At 54.4% G+C, this 15,644-nt stretch overlaps 1 protein-coding gene across 1 annotated transcript in view; it reads right to left on the bottom strand.

Annotated features, from left to right (window-relative positions):
- Nucleotides 1–15,644, bottom strand: part of CEP72 (centrosomal protein 72) — a 39,231-nt gene that overhangs the window by 8,233 nt on the left and 15,354 nt on the right. The window contains 11 exon segments of the mRNA XM_089908355.1: nucleotides 317–428; nucleotides 1,569–1,695; nucleotides 8,419–8,550; nucleotides 8,552–8,616; nucleotides 9,747–10,010; nucleotides 10,750–10,832; nucleotides 10,983–11,099; nucleotides 11,976–12,208; nucleotides 14,463–14,591; nucleotides 15,388–15,518; nucleotides 15,521–15,564. Of these exon segments, the coding sequence (XP_089764481.1) occupies nucleotides 317–428; nucleotides 1,569–1,695; nucleotides 8,419–8,550; nucleotides 8,552–8,616; nucleotides 9,747–10,010; nucleotides 10,750–10,832; nucleotides 10,983–11,099; nucleotides 11,976–12,208; nucleotides 14,463–14,591; nucleotides 15,388–15,518; nucleotides 15,521–15,564 (1,437 nt within the window).

Here is a 15,644-nt window from a genome sequence, read left to right as displayed (position 1 = left end):
ACTGTCGCGGCTTCCCCTCCGCAGCCCCACCCGCTTGCCAGCATGCAGGTCTCTTCACAAAATCCGAGCTGGGGGCAAAGGTGGAATCTGTTTCTGCGAGAACAACCGAGAACCACCACGCCGAGGGGGCACGCGCAGGCCTCCAGGACACGGCACCACCTCTCCCTCGCCCCTCGTCCCCCCTTAACACCTCCCAGGAAGCTGCAGCAGGAAGGACCTCGCGGCTCAGTAAGACGCAGAAGCTCACACAAGCTCCGAGTCAACTCAGCAACACATGTGGGCTCGGGACCAGCGGCCCGCTGCCCCGGGCAGGCACCTACGGCTCTCCTGCAGCATCTGGGTGAGTTCCTGGATCCTGTCATAGTGCTCCAGACGCTGCTTTAGTTCCACAATCTCCCCGGAGAGCCGCTTCACACTTGTCTGAAATCCTGATGGGAAAAGAAGCAGCAATATTCAGTGAAATGTGCTCCCACATTTTTAAAATTTTTATTTATTTATTTATTTAGTTTTGGCTGCGTTCGGTCTTCATTGCTGCGCGCGGGCTTTCCCTAGTTGCGGCGCACGGGCTTCTCACTGCGGTGGCTTCTCTTGTTGCGGAGCACGGGCTCTAGGCATGCAGGCTCAGTAGCTGTGGCTCGTGGGCTCTAGAGCACAGGCTCAGTAGTTGTGGTGCACGGGCTTAGTTGCTCCGTGGCATGTGGGATCTTCCCGGACCAGGGCTCGAACCCGTGTCCCCTGCACTGGCAGGCGGATTCTTAACCACTGCGCCACGAGGGAAGTCCCAACACTCCCACATTCTGGAAACTAAAATGATTCTAGGGTTTAAAGCGCACCTGGGAAACACGGGAAAAGGTCATCAGGGTGAACAAAGCAGCCCCCTCTCCACCTGCAATCATGCCACCCAGGGCCCAGCGCCGGCCCCTGCTGTTGGGGATGAAGCCCCGGGACTCTGCCCTCCGGGCACCCCTGAGGGGTGCGTGCGGTGTGGAGCAGACAGGTGGAGGTGGGCCTGGCGCCAGCCAGAGGTCCTAGGCTGATCTGCTGCTGGACAGCAGGGCCCTCAGGAAGAAGACCCCGGCAGCCCACAGGACTGGGGTGAAGGGCTGTGGGGACGGTTACCGGGCGGCGGGCCCCGGAGGGTCTCGGCTGTGACTGTGCTCACGCCCTGAGATGCTTACCACCCGGTCCTTTAGGAAGAAGTTTCAGACTCCCGAGAGCAGACACTCAGGCTGAAGCCCCTGTGGGACCCCACGTCACCTCACATTACCCCAGAGCAGGCTGCACCCCACCTCGAAATCCCAAGGGCACTTTTGCAAAACTGGCAAAACAGAATCCAAGACAGTGAAGAGGGAAACAAAAATGCCCTGCGTCTGGAAGGAGCCGTAACCAAGGAGGAGGACGCCCCGGGGAGGGCCCCGTGGCCTTTCAGCAGCTCAGAGAGAGACGGTCCCGGGCACGCGTGCCCGCCCTGGCAGGGCTGGGGGCTCCGACCCCGCTTCACTGCACTTGCTGAGTCTGAATCCTGTGAAATCCTGACTCTTACACGTACAAGTAAACCGTGAACTCACCAGTGATCTGCAAGTTCAGTGTGGATGGAGCGTCGGCGTTTCTCACTTCTTTTTTCACGCTGAACAGAAGAGACTTCAAGCTACTGCTTTCCTCCAGAGTTCTGCCCAGATGCTGCCTCAGGTGATCCTGCAGACACAGAGCAACGCATGCCAAACAGACGAGTCAAACTCTGTGCAGACTGCATCGCTACAAAGATGGCATCTGGGGCCCGTCTGTCTGGATCCAAGTGGTCCCAAACTGCACAGTGTAAGGAGAAGGGGCGCCACTACTCGTCTGCCCAAACCCCCAAATCCACGGTCCTCTGTCTCCGGGCTGACAGGCCTGCTGTGCCCATGGGGACGACGCACCGCCCGGTGACCACGCAGGCTGGGGCTGCAGCCCTTCCTGGATGCGAGAGCCATTTGTGTGCAGACACCCAGAGGATGCCGGTACCACTTCACTATTTTTCACTTATGCCTCTAAAAATGAAGCTTTGTGTAGGATCTCTGTCTTGATAAGATGATAAGCACCAGACACTTCAGACACTTGTCTCCCAGCAACCCTGTGGCTACTTCCACTCCCATTTTACAAACGGGGGGACTGAGCACAGAGGGTGCTCACGCCCGGGAGGAGACCCGTCCCCGCCACACACAACACACAGAAGCCACCACGTGGCACCCTCCCCATCAGCTGCCGCATCGTGAGGACTTGCGGGGCTGCCTGGAGTGGGCGTGGAGGACCTGCACCCTGCTAAGCCTTCAGAGGAGACCCCAGCGCCGAGTGACAGCCTGGCAGCAACTTCAGGAGCCTTCAGAGGAGACCCCAGCACCGACTGACAGCCTGGCAGCAACTTCAGGAGCCTTCAGAGGAGACACCAGCGCCAAGTGACAGCCTGGCAGCAACTTCAGGAGGCCCTAAGACACACGGCTCAGCTACCCTGGGCTCTGACCACAGAGACCACACAGGGTAAGCGTGTGCTGTTTGAGGTGTGACTGGGGGTGACTTGTTACGCAGCAACAGACAACCTAACACAGGGGGTTCAGTACCTGCTGCCATCCCTACAGCCCACCCTCTTAACCACGGGACAGAAGCCAAAAAGCTTCTACACAGCAAAGGAAACCATCAACAAAATGAAAAGGCAGCCTACGGATTGGGAGAAAATATTTGCAAAGCATTTGTCTGATAAGGCGTTAATATCCAAAATATATAAAGAATTCACACAACAGTGAAAAAACAATCTGATTTAAACATGGGCAGAGGACCTGAACAGACATTTTTTCAAAGAAGACATCTAGATGCCAACAGGCACATAAAAAGATGCTCAGCATCGCTAGTCATCAGGGAAATGCAGATCAAACCACAGCAAGGTGTCACCACACCTGCCAGAACGGCTTCATCAAAAGGACAAGCAATAACAAGTGTTGCCAAGGGTGTGCAGAAAAGGGAACCCTCGTGCGCCGTTGGTGGGAATGTGAATTGGTGCAGCCACTACGGAGAACAGTATGGAGGTTCCTCAAAAATTTAAAATCAGAGCTACCAGATCCAGCAATTCCACTTCGGGGTATTTATCTGAAGCAAACAAAAACACTAATTTGAAAAGATATGTGCACCCCCCGTGTTCATAGCAGCATTACTTACAATAGCCAAGCTATGGAGCGACCTCAGCGCCCATCAATAGATGATGAATGGATAAAGAAGATGCGCTGTATGTTACAACGAGAAAGACGAATACCATGTGATCTCAGTCACACGTGGAATCTAAAACAAACAAACGAAGTGAAGCCCACAGATACAGAGAACTTGGTGCCTGCCAGAGGCAGAGCTTAGGGGTGGGGGAAGGGGGTGAACCGTTACTGCTTTTTAGTTTAAATCAATTGAATTTTTTTAAAAAGTCTACTGCAAAGAAAAGGGAGAGGTTGTTAGTTAGATTAAAAACGCAAGACCCAAGTGTGCGCTGCCTACAGGGAACCCACTTTAAATATAAGCACCCCAATAAATTAAAAGGACGGAAAAAGAAAGATACACCATAGCAACACTAATGGAAGAAAGCTGCTGGTGGCTATGCTCGTGTCAGTCAAAGCAGAGCGAGAGAGAGAGAGAGAGCAGGTACAAAGGGGAAAAGCACGAGAGGAAGCATCACACGCTCAGGGGACTAACAGCGGTCAATGGCAGGCAGGGTGCCAGGTGGCGGCAGCGTGTGGAGGGCAAGGCAGAGAACGGCCAGGAGGTGCGCCCACGCGGGACAGCAACACCGGTAGGACCACGCGCTGGGAACGCCGACACCACTGAGCACACAGGTGTCACCTCAGCGGCCGCCGAGGGACCAGGGCACAGGCGTGGGCCCATCACATGGCACAAGGGTGACCAGATTCACACCGGGCAGCCGAACTCCACGGCCCCCACATTCAACCCTGACAACATACGAGCTTGACCAAAAAGAACAATTATACTATATGGGTCAAATTTACTTATTTTGGCTATAAAATAAATAAATAAAACTAAAACGAAAGAACACTTAAATAGTTTCCATACAATTAAACTGAACCATAATGATCGTGAGGCAAAAACCTCACCATGCTGAATGCACGATGGTCTTTAAGTAAAAATTATACACGTTTAAGGTGCCCCTTCGATGGTCTGACGTGCGTGTACATAGTGACGGCCACAGTCGAGGTAATACGCGCATCCTCTCTTCACAGAGTAACCATTGTTGGGGTGATGACAACACTGGAAATCTGGTCTCTCAGCAGATTTCCAGATTCCATGCGGTCTTGTTCACTGTGACCACCAGGCACGCTTTGGAGCCCTAGACTTAGTCGCCTACAGAGCTGCCACTCTGTGCCCTGGGCCAGCATCTCCCCACTCCCCCACCTCCCCACCACCGGTGACCACCGCTCTACTCTGCTTCTATGAGCTCAGCTCTTAGGCTCCACATAGGAGACCACGGAGTTTGTTTTCTTCCCACGTCTGACTTATTTCACTTAGCTCGAGGTCTATGGCAGGATTCCCGTCTTTCTAAAGATGAGTGATGTCCCACTGTACACATACACCACGTCTCCTTTACCCACTCATCCACTGAAGGGCGCTTAGGCTGCTTCCACACCTCGGTTACTGTGACTAATACTGCAGCGAACATGGCAGTACACGCATCTCTTCCAGATCCTGATTTCACTTCCTTTGGATAAATACGCAGCAGTGGGATTGCTGGATCATATGCTAGTTCTACTGTGGGTTTTTTGAGGACCCTCCATACTGCTCTCCACAGCGGCTGCACCAACATACATTCCCGCCAACAGTGCACGAGGGTTCCCTTCTCTCCACACCCTCCACTTGTTACCTTGTCTTTTCGATGGCAGCCGTTCTGCAGGTGTGAGGTGAGCTCACTCTGGTTTTGATTTGCGTTTCCCTGGTGATTAGTAATACTGAGCACCATTTTCACATGTCTGTTGACCATCTGTATGTCTTCTTTTTAGGTCCTCTGCCCGTTTTTTAGTTGGGTTTTTTTCTTCTATTGAGTTGTATATTAACCCCTCATCGGATAAATGGTTTGCAAATATTTTCTCCTAGTCCATAGGCTACCTTTTCATTTTGGTGATGGTTTCCTTTGCTCTGCAGAAACCTTTAGTTTGAGGTAGTCCCCCACTAGTTTACTTTTGCTTTCGTTGCCTTTGCTTTTGGTGTTACATCCAAAAAATCACTGCCAAGGCCATGTCAAGGAGCTTTCTTCCCGTTTTCTTCTAGGTTTTTTTTTTTTTTGTCCGCACTACGCAGCATGAGGGATTTTAGTTCCCCTACCAGGGATCAAACCCATGCCCCCTGCAGTGGAAGCGTGGAGTCCTAACCACTGGACCACCAGGGAAGCCCCTTCTAGGAGTTTTAGTTTCAAGTCTCATATTTAAATTTTTAATCCACTCTGAGTTGAATTTTGTGTGTGCTGTAAGATAAGGGTCCAAGTTCATTCTTTTGCCTGTGAACATCCAGTTTTCCCAACACCATTTACTGAAGAGATCATCCTTTCACCGTGGTGTATTCTTGGTGCCCTTGTCAAAAATTAGTTGACATATATGTGTGGGTTTATTTTTGGGTTCTCTATTCTGTTCCAGTAATCTATGTCTGTTTCTGTGCCAGCACCATACTGTTATGATTACTATAGCTTTGTGATATAATTTTAAATCAGGAAGCGTGATGCCTGAAACTCTGTTCTTTCTCAAGATCACTTTGGTGATTTGGGCTCTTTTGTGGAACTACAAAAAGAAGAATACAAATTAAAAGAAAAATAATTATACAAATTTTAGAATCGTCTTTTCTATTTCTGTGAAAAATGCCATTGGAATTTTTATAGGGCTTACACTGCGACTGTAGATGTCTTTGGGCAGTATGGACATTTTAACACTAACAACCTTCCACCCATGAACATGGGATATCCTTCCGCTCATTTGTCTTCTTCAACTTCTTTTATCAATGTTTTATAGTTTTCAGTGTTAAGATCTTTAGCCTTCTTGGTTAAATTTATTCCTAAGTATTTTATTCTTTTTGATGCTATAAATGGAATGGCTTGGGAACAATCATTGGTATAAAGAAATTAGAATGATTTTTGTTGTGCTGACCTTGTATCCTGCAACTTCACTGAATTTATTTGTTCTGCTTTTCTTTTGTGAAGTCTTTAATGTTTTCTACATGAATGATCACATCATCTACAAACAGAGGTAACTTTACTCCTTCCTTTCCAATCTGGATGCCTTTTGTTTCTTTTTCTCACCTGCTTGCTCTTGCTAGTACAGTTGATCCCTGAACCACGGGGGGTCGGGGGGCTGGGGAGCCGACTCTCCTTGCAGCTGAAAATCTGCATATAATTTATAGTTAGCCCTCCAAATCTGCAGTTCTGTGTCCGTGGATTCAACCAACTTCCAATTGTGTAGTACTATAGTATTTACTATTTAAAAAATCCACGTATAAATGAACCCATGTAGTTCAAACCCACGTGTTCAAGGGTCAGCTGTACTTCCAGTGGAAGAGAAGCTGCAGACTGGACACCCTGGTCTCATACTGGGTCTCAGAGGAAAAGCATTCAGTCTCCCCCACTGATCATGAGGTGAGCCAAGGGCTTCTCACAGATGGCCTTCATTGTGTTGAGGAAATTTTCTTTTACACCTATTTTGTTGAGTTTTTTTCTTATCATGAATGGATGTTGAACTCTGTCAGATGCTCTGTCTCCATCACTTGGGATGACTGTGTGGTCTTTATCTCTCCATGAGTTAATGTAGAGTATTAATTTGTGTATGTTGAACCAACCTGGCATTCCAGGGGACAATCCCTCTTGGTGGTGATGTGTTGCTGAATTTGGTATACCAGTCTTCTGTTGAGGATTTTTACATCTATGTGCATCAGATAGTAGCCTGTGGTTTTCTTTTCTTGCAGTGTCTTTGGCTTTGGTATCTGGGCAATGCTGGCCTTATGAAATTAGTTTTAAAGTATTCCCTCTACTTCTATTTTTTTGGAAGTTTAAGAAGGATAAGTATTAATTCTTCTTTGAATGTTTGATAGAATTCAGCCATGAGGCCATCTGGTCCTGGACTTTCCTTTATTAAGAGGTTGATTATTGTTGCATCTCATTTGTTATTGGTCTCTTAGGTTTTATTTCTTCTTGATACAGTCTTGGTAGGTTGTATGTTTCTAGGAATTTATCCATTTCTCCTAGGTTCTCCAATGTGCTTGTATATAACCATTCTTTGACTCTTTTTATTTCTGAGGCATCCGTTGTAATGCCTCCTCTTTCATTTCTGACTTTTAATCTCCTCTCTTTCTTAGTCTAGCTAAGAGTTTATTGGTTTTGTATATTTTCAAAACCCAACTCCGTTTTGTTCATTGTTTTCCTGTGGCTTTTCTACTCTCTTATTTCTTTCTGCTATGATCTTTATTATTTCCTTCCTTCTGCTTTCTCTGGATTCAGTGTGTTCTTCCTAGTTCCTCTAGCTGTAAAGTTAGCTGGTTTATTTGAGATTTTGAGATCGTTTTTCCTTTTTAGTGTAGGCATTTATGAGTGATGGTCTCATGGTGAGGTTACAAAAGGCGAGGGCAGCCTCAGCCAGGAAGTGGGCTCCACTGCCAGGCCCACACTGTGCCGGCTCTGGCTGCCCTTCAGCGCCACCTGGTGGCAGAGTTCCCACAGGTCCAACAGGACACCTTGGTCTCATAGCTGGCTAGTGCAGACAGGACAGCCAGGTAACTGGAACCTCTCTCACCAGTGTTCTGGGGAGCCTAAGCCAGGGAACACTGGGGCCACAGAAACTCCACCTCCAGCCCAGCCTCACTCTCTCTTTTTCTCTCCCACTCGGCCTCTCTCAGAACAGAACGCAGCTGCCCAGGAGAGGCAGAGCTGGGACAAGTGGCAATGCTGCCATCTGCAATCACTGTCATGAGGGGTCCTGGAGTGACAGAGTCACGCTGCGTCCCTGAAGGGCAGCTGGAGTCCCTGGGGGTGAGGAGAGCCTGGTGGGGGAGGGGGTTCGCGTCCTGCAAAGGGCAGGAAGGGGCCCCGGTGTTGTGCCCAACAGCTGTAAGGGGAAGCAGCGTTGAGAAGCTACCCTCATTCTGTGATGTCAAAACTACATTTTGGGGCTTCCCTGGTGGTGCAGTGGTTTAGAGTCCACCTGCCGATGCAGGGGACATGGGTTCGTGCCCCGGTCCGGGAGGATCCCACATGCCACGGAGCAGCTGGGCCCGTGGGCCATGGCCGCTGAGGCTGCGCCATCCGGAGCCTGTGCTCCGCAACGGGAGAGGCCGCAACAGTGAGAGGCCCGCGTACCGCAAAAAACAAAACAAAAAAACCCTACATTTTGCTCCATCTGTGAACAAACGGAACTAACTCACCATCTCCTTCCGAGTGTCGCTGAGTTCCGACACCACCTCACTCATCTTCACGCTACACTGCTGCTGTAGCTCAGCAAGGCGACTCTGCAAAGACTTATTTTCCATAGTCAGGGAGCTAATTTCTTCACTCACATGTTATTGAACTGTCCTGAGTGGCTGTAAACTCTTGGACAGATGACAAGATGTGTCTTGCCTGAGCTAGAAGAATCAAACATTATTACAACATCTATGTTGAAAGGATGAGTGTAAACAAAACATGTTCAATGCATTTTGAATAACACGGGCTACATGGCTCAAAAACACTGACCGGCATGGAGACTGGAAAAGGGACACGTACGCCATTGAAATGACCTCATCAGGCCTCTTTATCCCCCGCCGTGGATGAGGACCAACAGGCAAAGAGCAACAGTCTCAGAGACCTAGAGAAGGGGCCTCAGGGAAAGGCCACCATTAGGAGGTCTGCCTGAACGCGCTCTCACACAGCACCGACTGCTGCTCCAGGCCTGGCCCTGCTCCACGACTGGGAAAGCAGACAGTCCTGCTGCTAGCCCTGACAGGGTGTAGGTTTATGCGGTCAGGATCCAGGGCCGCCAGCTTCTCAGGGCGCCCTGATTCCAGAAGGTGAAGCTGAGGGGCCAAGACACTGAGTGGAAGGCTCGAGCCTATGGTGCAGCTAAGTTGGGAGATCCAGGCAGATCGGGGTCTGCTGGAAGGAGAGAGCTGGCAGGTCCCTGCTCCCCCTGGGGCACGTGAGGCTACAATCAGGCTGTGGGGAAAGAGAAGGTGGCCCTGGGGACACAGCATGTCCCCGTCTCACACCCTGACTCTGGATGTGGGGTCCCCTGTGTGCCCCTGTACCCAGGCACCAGGCAGAAGAAAACCCAAGTCCCCTCTGGGGAGGGGCCACATCTTCCTGGGCCTCAAATCATTGCCACCAAAAGGTCAGCAAATCCAGGGCCCTGCATTCAGTCAAATGCTCAGAGGATTCGGAGAAGACAGCGGCAGCATTTTAGTCTCTCCAAATCCCCACGTAAAAACAGAGCAAGGAGAAGCAAACACCCAGGAAGAGCGATGCCAACACCACTGGCTGATGACACACCTCCAGGAAGCCTGGAGCGTCAGCAGGTGGGAAACGACAGCCACAGGCCGCGTGGAGTCCTCCATGTCTGCCACCTCCCGAGAACCCAGATGCTGTGAAGAGGACCATCAGGACGCTCCCTGCAGCACAGTGAGGCAGTGACGCCAGTGAGGCGGTCCAGCGAGACACGGGGACCAGCGCCCTGCAGTGGGGCGCAAGCACCTGCCCGCAGAGCCCTGGGCCAGCTCGCCGAGGAACACCTCGCTGCTGTGCAGGGGGCTGCAGCCACTCCAGTGCCTGCCCACCAGGTCAAGGAGAGCCACCTCCAGGGTGGCCTTCTTCCCAGGCGGCACGGCCAAGTGCAAATTGGGACACACCTGCACGGAAACAAACCACGAGCGTGGCTTTTTCCCTGCCTGAAACCAGTGGGTACGATGCAGCACTAGGTGTGTGCGCCACGCTGATGCCCCATCCCACCGCCTACAAGCACGATGGCGGTTCACACACCACAAGCCTGCAGGCGTGGCTCATGGGATCCACCTCCCCACCCCTGCACGTGTGTCCACATCTGTGGGGCGGGGACAACATCTCACACTGGGAGGAACGGCGAAACTGTCACCCTAGTGTAACAGTCAGGAGACCGGTCGGTTCCCAGGGACAGCTGTCCTGGGCCCTCCTGAACCAGCCCCAGCGATTCTGGGAGGGAGGAGAATAGTCTCGGCCTGAACGGTCACTGGAGCCCCGGAGGCCCTAAGTGCAGCGCAGCCCACGCGGGACTAGAGGGAGGGCTGGCCGGGACGGCGCAGGCACAAGGCTGCCGAGGCTCCACCCCGGGCCCAACCACACCAGGACCGCAGTCACTGGCATTCACGGCAACGCTGTCTTGTCTTCCGTTTAGAAATTGTTTTACCAATTTTAAGGGATTACTGCAGAAAGCGGGGTGGCTCCTGCCCACTTTCTGAGCGCCTAGGGAACAATTCCTGGGTCCGGGGATTTGGGGAGTAAATGCCAGCAGTGCCAGAGCTGGGGACGAGCCCCGCCGCCCCTCACAGCCCGGCGCTCCCCACTGTTACACAGATAAAGGGCTTTTCTCCTCGAGGCCGTCTGGAACAGCCAGCGAGACCCTGAAGGGAGCGTGGGAGTGGCCTGGGCCACTTGAGCCGGGACAGCCCTCACTCCTGGCATCACTGCGCACCCACGGGAGCCCCAGGAGCACCGGGAAACACATGCCCGCAGAGGGGACACTGCTCTACCCGAGGTCACACCAGGGGCGGGCCGGTCGGCGTGGGAACACTGAGGCCGGCCGCTGGCCCCAAAGAGCCGAGGCTGGGAGCACCTGTGGGCATCAGCACACATACCTCCGCCGGGAGCTGCGCTGGACGCTCAGCCGCAGGCGTGGGTGATGGAGCCGCGGTGCCCAGCGCGGTCAGGCTTCTGCCTTCCACCCGGCAGAAGGGTCGTGCCCTCTCCAAGAGGACGATCTCACCACAGGGTCAGAGTGCTCAGAGGAGGGGGCGCCGCAGGCAGCGCCCCTCCTGCAAAGTCCCAACCCCACAGCAAGGGCCAGCCCGTCAGGCGAGGCTCCGCCCGGGGTGACACCCATCTGGGGACAGGGAAGGCCCAAGCACATTCCCAGCTCAAGCAAGTCCTCATTTTCCTTCCTTCACTCAATCCAGTGAGAGACTAAAGAGGCGAACAGACAGCGGCCAGACGAGCCGTGAAAGCAGAGCTCAGCCCCGCGGCCTGCGGCTGGAAGCCACCCACCACCTACGATGGGCCCAGCGTCCCTGATTCTATGTCTCCAGCTCAGGACCAACCACAGGGGGCCAGGCGCTCCCCTCACCAACCTCGTGGGACGCCCCCTTCCAGTCCCAGCCCCCGGCCTCCCTGGGCCGCAGCCCCTGTCAGGGCACCTGTGCCCCTTCTCTGCTGGGACACTCTCCCCCAGCGCCAGCCTGGGAGTGACGTGGCAGGGCCAGCCCCCTGCCCCGCGAGCCCGGAGGGCAAGCCACCCACTGTCTGCTGGGTGGTCTTCACCCGTGCCCCAAACTTTGAGAATGTCTCCATCTCCAATTGGGCCAGTGACAAGGGTGACAAAGCATCGTCCACAACCGCTCTGGGTGACTCTGGGCGAGAACTTGCACTCCCAAACGAGGATGTGTCTTCGGAGAGCCAAAGGATGCACACCCAGGACCCCCGCTCCCGAGGGCGCCGTGGGTGGCTCCAGCCGGCGGGACGAGGAGGCCGCGTAAGCCAGCGCCCCTGGGAGGACACTTCCACCTCAAGGCCCTTTGCACCACGGGGAGAGGCGAGCAGCCTGGGAGCGCGCTTCTAAGAGAACGGGGCGGTGACAGCGCCGCGGAGCAGTTCACCTAAGAGCTGCGCTCACCTCGGGGTCGTGTCAGCACTGAGGAAGGAAGACGCGGCCTGACAGAGGACGGCGGCCCCATGGCCTCCACACCTGGCTCAGCTCACGCACACTGTGTGGCCTCTGCTGCTCGGGCCCCCAGGCCGCCGAGCGGGAACAGGGCCCCAGCTCCGGCCCTCCTCCAAGCAGCTCAGACACTCCTGGTTCGCAGGGGCCCGGAGCATCCCGCCACGCACCCTTCGCTTCCTGTGCTTTTCCGAGCAGGCAAAGGATTTAACCCCTTTTGCGTCAATAAACTTGTCTTCTGAGAAGGAGGGGCTGAGCCAGGGTGGGGTCGGTGGGGTCTGCAACAGAGAAGGGGGCAGAGCCCTCACCACCAGGCGCCCTGGGCTCAGGGGCCGGCACTGCAAGTTAAACAGCTGTGCGCGCATGCATGCATGTGTGTGCCTGTGTACGGATGCACGTGCACACGCAAATATGGAAAATCCACCAAAGAGTAACAGAACTGAAGTAGTAACTTCAACAAACGGATCCACTGATTACTGTATGTCCTCTCACCAGAACTATATGTAACAAAGATGAGTCAAGTGGGTAACACCTTAAGATCTGGAAGCTACAGGGGATTTAACAACTTGTTCCTACCGGAGACACTGTCGATGCGTCGGATCTAAGACCCTCCCTCCCCAGCCGCTGAGCCACTTCCTGGGCACCTCGGGGCCCGGCACCCCACAGCCCAGGGCCCTCCTCCCAGGGCAGGCTCTCCTCTTGAGGTCCCTCAGCCTGACCGCCCTGGACCCTCCTGCACGTGGACTCTGCAGGCACCCAGGCTCAAATCTGCCCCACAAGGCTGCCCTCTGGCCAGGTCTCCCCTCAGGGCTCCGTGAACAGAGCCACACCCAGGGCGTCCCCAGCAAGTGCTCGTGACCTGAGCGGACGGACACCACTGTCATCTGGCGGCCCAAGCCAGAGACCACCGGGACAGCCCTCCCCCGCAGTTCCCTGTCCATCACCATACGTCACCAAGTCCACCCAACCAGCGCCAGCTGGCCACCTCTGCCCTTTGCTGGGACTGGTCTGCCGTATCCACTCAGACGGACCCACTGCCCGCCCCCCACAACTCAAATGCCCACCGGCCACTCCATGCCGTCCCCTGCCCCCAGCCCGGGGACCTGGCCTCCCCCACCATGCGGCACTGCGCTCCCTCACTTTGACCTGCGACCTGTGCTCTTCTGTCCCCCACCTCCAGCCCAGGGCCTCCACACAAGCCCACACCCACACAGCACAGCTGAGCCTGGCCACCAGGGGCCAGCAGAGCAAGCCACACTGGGACTGGGGGCCGGCCCACAGAAGCACAGTCTGAATGCTTCAAAACCCTCCAGGACGTAGACGATGGGAGGACGCAGAAACACTTCCAGCTCACAGGCGTCTGAGACACGACGCTAAGATACGCCACATGCGCCGGACAGGATCCAGGACCCGAACACGCATCCACGCATCCCCACGCACACATACATGTGTAGATGCGTGTGTAGGGACACACACGTGAGGTCTCAGGACGTGGAGTAAATGCGGCTGGTGCCTCGATGCCACGGCCTGCTCTGCAGTGGCCACGGGGCACTGGGCAGCCACCATCACGACCCACCAAAGTCCCCACGAGCTCACCTGCACAAGCCTCAGGCAGGGGCTAGTTTCGCTCACACTGGGAGGTTTCTGACGCCTTTTCCATATTCGTGCAAACAACACTCTCAATTAACTTATTTAATTTCCCTTGTCTTTCATTTTTGAAACTGTAACAGTAGCCACCGTCATAACTGGGCCCATGTATGTATCCGGAAGAAACTGTGTGTGAGTCAGAGTGTACGCACAGACCAGGAACCTAAACCACAGGTGTTCTACAAGTGTCAACTTCCATTCATAGAGAAGATTCTTTCCTAACACACCTTAGGGAGTCGCGCGCACACACAATGAAGAGGAACGAGGGCAAGCAGCGGGGCCGGGGCCACCTGGACGAGGGGCAAAGCGCCGCGGGGCGGGGCGGGGGGGGCTCGCCACGCGCCGGCCCTGCATCCTCGGCTCCGCCCAGCCCCGCTGGAGCTGCCCCTCCGCTTCCCCGGGCCCTTCCTGCTGCTGTGCTGACTCAGGACTCAATAGATGCCGTGGCTCTGCTGCATTAAACAACATTTTAAAAGCTTTATTTCAGGCTCCCAACAGTGTACCGTATCTGTCAAGTATACTCCTTCCGTGGGGTGAACGGGAAAAGAAGGCCGAGTGGATAACACACACCAGCCCACCCTGCTGGGAACCTGCAGCGGTCACTGCCCACAGCGCCCCAGGGGAGGGTGACCCAGCCGCACTCAGGAGAAACTGTTCGGCCGAGGAATCAAGACAGACACGACGGTCAACAGAACCCAGAGACTCCGGCCCACTGAATTAACAAGGGCACCAAGGTTATTAAATGAAGAGAAAGACAGTCTTCTCAACAAATGGCACTGGCACAAGTGGACATACGTGGGGGGACAGGCGGGCAGCCTGACCCACTATCTCACGCCACACCCCGAAATTCACTCAAAAGAGCGGCTCTCAGACCTAAGCACTGACCCCCATCACGTGGACCGGTCCGTGGGAGGAACCCTCCACAAGCAGGGGCAGCACACCAAAAAGCACGACCACGAAGGGAAACACGAAGAACTGGATTTCACTGAAATAACACTGCTCTCGGGAGCACTCCTTAGAAAACAACAGGCAAGCCACAGAGTGGGCAGAAACTTGCAGTACTATACCTGAGAAAGGGCTTGTGTTCAAACACCATGAAGAAGTCTTATGCCTCAACACCAAGAAAAGAAAAGGGGAGGGGAACAGACAGGAACAGAAACGCCACAGAAGATGTGAGCCCATGGAGAGGCTGTGGTGACTTGTTTTCAGGAGATGCTAATTAAAACCAACAAGAGATACCACCATACACCCAGGACGGGAGCCAGCGTTAGAGAGACTGACAGTCCCAGGAGCTGGCGGGGACGCCAAGGCAGAGGTGGTCCTGCAGCAGGGAAGCCCCAGCCCGCCGCGTCTTCATGGAAAGCTCTCAGGAACCCACAACTCAGAAGCAGCAGCAATGGAGCTGAAGCTCACACACACGTCCTGGCGGAAGAGCCCCCGCAAAGGGCATGAAGTTCACGTGCACGTCCTCACCAACGTGCAGCTGGAGCCGGGAGTCCCCTCGTGGCCGGCAGGGACTCCCTCCCTCCGGCACAGGACGCTTCCTCCCTGTCTGCTTAGACATCTCACTTCTTCCCTATCCCTGTAACTGATCTGAGGAGGGACCTGATATAAACAGCCCTGCAACATGACTACATCCACCTCAAATACACTGACTTCTCCTTTTGTAATTCCATGATCCAAATTACTGATATTTACAAGTGCACAAGATTTCATGAAGATTCTGCATTTAAAGGTAAGTTCTCTAAGAAGGCATCAACCTCCCAGAAAGGCTGCAAGCGCTGGCCCTCTCCCTGGAGCAGCAGCCTACCTTGGAGCGCTGGAAGCTGGCCTCTTGCTCCTGCTGGCTGGAACTCGTGCTCCCAGGAGGGCTGCTCAAGCCCCACCCACACTCGGCAATGAGGTTCAGGGCCGCCTCATCACCCGCGTCCATGACAAGCACTTCTTGGCCGAGGGGGCAGCGCACTTGGCTCCGGAGTGATGCAGTCTGCAAAGAAAAGCAAACCCAGTGCTGTGCTGCAGCCCACAGAGCACTCCAGCCGTACAGACCCCGGGAGGGAGACGCCT

Source organism: Delphinapterus leucas, chromosome 3 (assembly GCF_059928025.1).
Source record: "Delphinapterus leucas isolate spDelLeu-1000000601 "Yukka" chromosome 3, BTC_Dleu_Yukka2, whole genome shotgun sequence".
NCBI lineage: Eukaryota > Metazoa > Chordata > Mammalia > Artiodactyla > Monodontidae > Delphinapterus > Delphinapterus leucas.
This window is presented reverse-complemented; position numbering and strand designations above follow the sequence as displayed.